This window comes from Carassius gibelio, chromosome A19 (genome assembly GCF_023724105.1).
Source record: "Carassius gibelio isolate Cgi1373 ecotype wild population from Czech Republic chromosome A19, carGib1.2-hapl.c, whole genome shotgun sequence".
Classification (NCBI taxonomy): Eukaryota; Metazoa; Chordata; class Actinopteri; order Cypriniformes; family Cyprinidae; genus Carassius; species Carassius gibelio.
In genome coordinates, this window is record NC_068389.1 from 29,427,756 (window position 1) to 29,435,255 (window position 7,500).

At 46.4% G+C, this 7,500-nt stretch overlaps 1 protein-coding gene across 2 annotated transcripts in view; it reads right to left on the reverse strand.

Moving 5' to 3' along the window:
• Positions 1-7,500, reverse strand: part of LOC127935205 (lysine-specific histone demethylase 2) — a 17,668-nt gene that overhangs the window by 7,335 nt on the left and 2,833 nt on the right. For both annotated transcript variants that reach the window (XM_052532883.1, XM_052532882.1), the window contains exons 7-13: positions 7,393-7,431; positions 6,807-6,999; positions 4,208-4,392; positions 3,881-4,051; positions 3,625-3,696; positions 603-737; positions 336-507 (exon numbers count right to left, since the gene is read on the reverse strand). In XM_052532883.1, coding sequence (XP_052388843.1) covers positions 336-507; positions 603-737; positions 3,625-3,696; positions 3,881-4,051; positions 4,208-4,392; positions 6,807-6,999; positions 7,393-7,431 — 967 coding nt within the window. The remainder of the gene's footprint in view (positions 1-335; positions 508-602; positions 738-3,624; positions 3,697-3,880; positions 4,052-4,207; positions 4,393-6,806; positions 7,000-7,392; positions 7,432-7,500) is intronic.

Below are 7,500 nucleotides of genomic sequence, written 5' to 3' on the forward strand. Positions count from 1 at the left end.
TTTATTTGTTCATATTTGCTGACTGTTCACTTACCTTTAATCATTTTTTTTACTTTATATTTGTTAGGCTAGTTCTTTTTGTTATGGAATCAAAATTGGAATAAAGAATTGTAAAACGTAACGTAATGTAAAATGTCATATTATCCTATTTACCACAGCACAAGATAACAAGGGTAAAAAATAAAAAAAATAAATAAACAACTGAAGACAACTACTTTTTTTGTGACCCAACCAATAGAAAGAATCCTGTCATTGAACAGCTGATCGATGAACGAATGATGTCATGATGTGGTTGGATCTTAATGATAGTACAGATCACATGACATGCATCTCACCGCCTAGTGGTGCATCCTGGGACTGTGACTTGTCTTTCCTCCACTCGGATACAGCGTCCAGCACGGCGTTGAAGTGGAAGTCCATGCGTTTGTCCAGAGCTGGATCAGTGACACGTCCACCTTCCTGAATGAGCTCGCAACGGACGCCCAGAGTGTGCATCCTCAGACCCAGCTCAACACAACAACAACAACAGACACGTCACAAAACCAGACCAAACCACAGCGACTGTGAGTGTGTGTGTGTGTGTGTGTGTGTGTGTGTGTTACCTGCTCACACATCAGGGCAATGGGGTTGTTGATGCAGCCGTTCACGATCTGAGCTCCGCACCCCACTGTCACCCCCAGTGATGCATCATCCCAAACTCTCCCTCCGATTCGCTCCCTGGCCTCCAGAACCACCACCTGCCCACCAATCAGAAGATACACCATAAACAACAAAACACACCAAACACACAAAACAGACTGTTCGGCTCTTCATTATTCACAAAAACGAATGTAATTATTTGTACAGAGGACAGATGGAAGGGAGCTGGGATGAATATAAAAGTTAGAAATATAACAAAAAGTTATATTATTGTCATAAATCAATCAGTTAACCCAGTTGGAGCTACTTCAACCTTTAGATCATTATGTTATTCATATTGATCACAAGTGCAGTATGGAGTACCTCAAGGCTCAGTACTAGGGCTGCTACTCTTCACGCTTTATATGTTATCATTGGGAGATATCATCAGGAAACATGGTGTTAGCTTTCACTGTTATGCTGATGATACGCAGCTCTATATTTCTTCATGGCCCGGTGAAACACACCAATTTGAAAAACTAATGGAATGCATAGTCGATAAAAAAACTGGATGCCGAGTAATTTCTTATACTGCTAAATTCAGAAAAACAGAAGTGTTAATTATAGGATCTAAAAACTCTGCTGTAATAACCTAGAACACTGTCTAAGACTTGATGGTTGCTCTGTCAATTCTTCGTCATCAGTTAGGAACCTAGGTGTGCTACTTGATCGCAATCTTTCCTTAGATAGCCACGTTTCTAGCATTTGTAAAACTGCATTTTTCCATCTCAAAAATATATCTAAATTACGGCTTATGCTCTCAATGTCAAATGCAGAAATGTTAATCCATGCATTTATGAGCTCAAGGTTAGACTACTGTAATGCTTTATTGGGTGGTTGTTCTGCACGCTTGGTAAACAAACTACAGCTAGTCCAAAATGCGGCAGCAAGAGTTCTTACTAGAACCAGGAAGTATGACCATATTAGCCCGGTCCTGTCCACACTGCACTGGCTCCCTATCAAACATCGTATAGATTTTAAAATATTGCTTATTACTTATAAAGCCCTGAATGGTTTAGCGCCTCAGTATTTGAATGAGCTCCTTTTACATTATAATCCTCTACATCCGCTACGTTCTCAAAACTCAGGCAATTTGATAATACCTAGAATATCAAAATCAACTGCGGGCGGCAGATCCTTTTCCTATTTGGCGCCTAAACTCTGGAATAACCTACCTAACATTGTTCGGGAGGCAGACACACCCTTGCAGTTTAAATCTAGATTAAAGACCCATCTCTTTAACCTGGCTTACACATAACACACTAATATGCTTTTAATATCCAAATCCATTAAAGGATTTTTAGGCTGCATTAATTAGGTAAACCGGAACCGGGAACACTTCTTCTTTTTTTTAGCGCTTTTTACAAAACAAATCGTTACAAAGCAACTTTACAGAAAATTATGTTTCTACAATATTTAGTAGTAGCTAGTAGTTTGTGCACATTTGACAGGATTTTAGAAAAAATAAAAATAATAATAATAATAATACAAGACGTAAATCCCGTGGCGAAACATAGAAAGAAAATACAGACATCATTAGCATAGCTGCTGATCCAACAAAGTAAAATTAGTTTAACCCAAGTTAATGAATAAAAAAGCACCTTTGATCAGATGCAACTACACTCACAATTTAAGAGATACATTATTTGAATGCTTGGCGAAAGAGATGTGTTTTTAATCTAGATTTAAACAGAGAGAGTGTGTCTGAACCCCGAACATTATCAGGAAGGCTATTCCAGAGTTTGGGAGCCAAATGTGAGAAAGCTCTACCTCCTTTAGAGGACTTCGCTATCCTAGGAACTACCAAAAGTCCAGCGTTTTGTGACCTTAGGGAGCGTGATGGGTTGTAAACACTTCCCATAACACTCGATGTACTTGCTACATCATTAGAAGAATGGCATCTACGCTAATATTTGTCTGTTTCTCTCTTGTTCCGAGGTCACCGTGGCCACCAGATCCAGTCTGTGTCCAGATCAGAGGGTCACTGCAGTCACCCGGATCCAGTACGTATCCAGACCAGATGGTGGATCAGCACCTAGAAAGGACCTCTACTGCCCTGAAAGACAGCGGAGACCAGGACAACTAGAGCCCAGATACAGATCCCCTGTAAAGACCTTGTCTCAGAGGAGCACCAGGACAAGACCACAGGAAACAGATGATTCTTCTGCACAATCTGACTTTGCTGCAGCCTGGAATTGAACTACTGGTTTCGTCTGGTCAGAGGAGAACTGACCCCCCAACTGAGCCTGGTTTCTCCCAAGGTTTTTTTCTCCATTCTGTCACCGATGGAGTTTCGGTTCCTTGCCGCTGTCGCCTCTGGCTTGCTTAGTTGGGGTCACTTCATCTACAGCGATATCGTTGACTTGATTGCAAATTAAAACAGACACTATTTAAACTGAGCAGAGATGACATCCCTGAATTCAATGATGAACTGCCTTTAACTATCATTCTGCATTATTGACACACTGTTTTCCTAATGAATGTTGTTCAGTGCTTTGGCGCAATGTATTTTGTTTAAAGCACTATATAAATAAAGGTGACTTGACCTGATTAATGTTAAAAACATGAAGAATGAAAGGTTGGATGCCACAGATGGTTTTTACAAAGTAGGTGGAATTTTTACATGAATTAACTTTATTCACGCAATATACAACTTTATTCCCAACATATGACTTTATAATGATCAAAAATTAATTTTGTATTGGTACAACTTAATCCTTGTATAAAGTACCTGAGTTCTTCATCAACTGTAAACATAATTATGTGTTTCAGTAAAGCCTGTCCATGTGCAATATATGTGTGTTTGTGTGTGTGTGTGTGTGTGTCTGTATGTCTGTGTCTGTGAGTGTGTGTTTGTGTTTGTGTGTGTGTGTCTGTATGTCTGTGTGTGTGTGTGTGTGTGTGTGTGTGTGTGTGCGCGCGTGTCCGAGTGTGTGTGTGTTGTACCTGCGTGCCGAAGTTCTGTAGCTGTCGAGCAGCAGCGAGCCCCGCAGCACCTGCACCGATGACCAGCACCTTCTGCACACACACACACACACACACGAGAGACAGCATCTCATCACTCCACACACACCTCTGCTGTATCCAGTGTGAAGAGTGAAGCTTTTTTACATGGTTGTATTATGTTCATGACAATCAAGACGTTTTAATTGAACTGCTGCACACTGCTCTCTATCCGTCAGAAAGCCTGTGTTTGTCTCACGTTGATCTGTGACTCGAGCAGCAGCGGCCGCTTGATCTGCAGCGCTCCGGTGTTGATCAGACCCTTCCTGCTCATGAAGTACAGGACTCTGTCCAGCTCCTGCACACAGCGGACGCGCACCAGACCACGCACGATCACATGAGGAGCACACTTCTGCAGCGTCAGAACCTCCTGCACAGAGACAGCACAGAGCCGCTCTTCAGAGAGCACAGTCAGAGACACACAGCTGGTAAAGAGAGATCCTCTGGGGTTTATCCTGCCCTGACAGACCCAACATCTCCTGACGCTTCATTTACAAACATGTCACTGAGGAGCGAGCAGCAGCACCTTACAGTCTCGGCTCCACGCCGCCAGAACCAGGTTCCTCAGCGCCAGGTACATGGTGGGATCTCTGGAGAACTCGGGGAACTCGTACAGCTCGTCCAGCTCCATCATGTCAGGTCTGACACACAGGGCTTTCCCACACTCGTTCGGCTGATAGAAGGGCTGGAAGTAGGGCGAGAGCCCGGGGACTGCACACACACACACACACACACACACGATCACGTTCACTGTTCACAATCAGAAAATACTGTCAACAGAAAACACACACATTTTCACCATGTTCTTAGGAGTATAATGTTGCATAAATCAGTGTGAATGAAATATGAACAACCCTTCAGGATATAGAAAGGAATAAAACTAACATTTGCTGTTTGAAAGAGAAAACACTCTTTAAAGATAAGGACTGAGAATGAAATCTACAGTCACAAATAGATAAAGTGCAATAAAATGAACACTTAAACGTGTATTTGGGATGTTTTGAGCACTGCGTGAAGAAACACTGGTTTGCCTGTAGTGTGTGTACAATAATCTGATCATGTGTCTCGGTGACGATCATGTGACTGTTACGATCATCTGACTCGGTTACGATCATGTGACTCGGTGACGATCATGTGACTCGGTGACGATCATGTGTCTCGGTTACGATCATGTGTCTCGGTTACGATCATGTGACTCAGAGACGATCACGTGACTCGGTGACGATCACGTGACTCGGTGACGATCACGTGTCTCGGTGACGATCACGTGACTCGGTGACGATCACGTGACTCGGTGACGATCACGTGACTCGGTGACGATCACGTGACTCGGTGACGATCACGTGACTCGGTGACGATCACGTGTCTCGGTGACGATCATGTGACTCGGTGACGATCATGTGACTCGGTGACGATCATGTGACTGTTACGATCATGTGACTCGGTTACGATCATGTGACTCGGAGACGATCACGTGACTCGGTGACGATCACGTGTCTCGGTGATGATCACGTGACTCGGTGACGATCATCTGACTCGGTTACGATCATGTGACTCGGTTACAATCATGTGACTCGGTTACAATCATGTGACTCAGAGACGATCACGTGACTCGGTGACGATCACGTGTCTCGGTGACGATCATGTGACTCGGTGACGATCATGTGACTGTTACGATCATCTGACTCGGTTACGATCACGTGACTCGGTGACGATCACGTGTCTCGGTGACGATCATGTGACTCGGTGACGATCATGTGACTGTTACGATCATCTGACTCGGTGACGATCACGTGTCTCGGTGACGATCACGTGTCTCGGTGACGATCACGTGTCTCGGTGACGATCACGTGACTCGGTGACGATCATGTGACTCGGTGACGATCATGTGACTCGGTGACGATCACGTGACTCGGTGACGATCACGTGTCTCGGTGACGATCACGTGACTCGGTGACGATCACGTGTCTCGGTGACGATCACGTGTCTAGGTGACGATCACGTGACTCGGTGACGATCACGTGACTCGGTGACGATCACGTGACTCGGTGACGATCACGTGACTCGGTGACGATCATGTGTCTCGGTGACGATCATGTGACTCGGTGACGATCATGTGACTCGGTGACGATCATGTGTCTCGGTGACGATCATGTGACTCGGTGACGATCATGTGACTCGGTGACGATCATGTGACTCGGTGACGATCATGTGTCTCGGTGACGATCATGTGTCTCGGTGACGATCATGTGACTCGGTGACGATCACGTGACTCGGTGACGATCACGTGTCTCGGTGACGATCACGTGACTCGGTGACGATCATGTGTCTCGGTGACGATCATGTGACTCGGTGACGATCATGTGTCTCGGTGACGATCACGTGTCTAGGTGACGATCACGTGACTCGGTGACGATCACGTGACTCGGTGACGATCACGTGACTCGGTGACGATCACGTGACTCGGTGACGATCACGTGTCTCGGTGACGATCACGTGACTCGGTGACGATCACGTGACTCGGTGACGATCACGTGTCTCGGTGACGATCACGTGACTCGGTGACGATCACGTGTCTCGGTGACGATCACGTGTCTCGGTGACGATCACGTGTCTAGGTGACGATCACGTGTCTCGGTGACGATCATGTGACTCGGTGACGATCACGTGACTCGGTGACGATCACGTGTCTCGGTGACGATCACGTGACTCGGTGACGATCACGTGACTCGGTGACGATCACGTGACTCGGTGACGATCACGTGTCTCGGTGACGATCACGTGTCTAGGTGACGATCACGTGACTCGGTGACGATCACGTGACTCGGTGACGATCACGTGACTCGGTGACGATCATGTGTCTCGGTGACGATCATGTGTCTCGGTGACGATCATGTGACTCTGTGACGATCACGTGACTCGGTGACGATCATGTGACTCGGTGACGATCATGTGTCTCGGTGACGATCATGTGACTCTGTGACGATCATGTGACTCGGTGACGATCACGTGACTCGGTGACGATCATGTGACTCGGTGACGATCACGTGTCTCGGTGACGATCATGTGTCTCGGTTATGAAAGCACTGGTTCATCTGTTACATGAGCGATGCTTCTGGACTCACTGTGAGGCTGAGCAGCTCGCCGTTGCTCGGGCCGCTGGTTGCCGGGGGGATGGTTGCTAGGCGAGGCCGATGGGCTCATGCCCACACAGTCGGGGTAATAAGAGGACAGGAAGGGGCTGGCAGGACTGTCCTTAAACAGCGGCGGCAGGATGAGCATAGAGAGCCACCAGCTGTCCGTCACACCGGCCACTCGCTGAACACACACACACACACACACACACACACACACCACCAATCAGATCCTCCAGCTGCAGCTCAGACAGCCAATCAGCTTACAGCATGACATGTGGATAGGATGCATGTTTTTTCATGCATGTGTGTGAACGAATGAAGCTGAGCATCTGGACCGGTTCTGATGGGTGACACACAGCTGTTAATAATCCATTCTGAACATCAGGCACACTGTGAAACCAACACGTTTAAGCTGCTTCAGCTGTTGATGCTGTGCAATCAAACTAATCACAACACTAATCCTCATGAATGGAGGCACGTCGAGCATTATTAGGTAGATGTTGTCTGTCAGGAACACATTTGTGTGTGACTTCAGGACATGATCTGGTGTTTTAGTGTGTGATAAGGGTTTTACCACGTCCTCCGGCTGAGAACACGCGTCACTTCCTTCCACCTGCGGAGCACAGACACAGAGACGTGAGAGCAGCTCACACACAGCATCAGACGCTCGATGAAGCGCTGC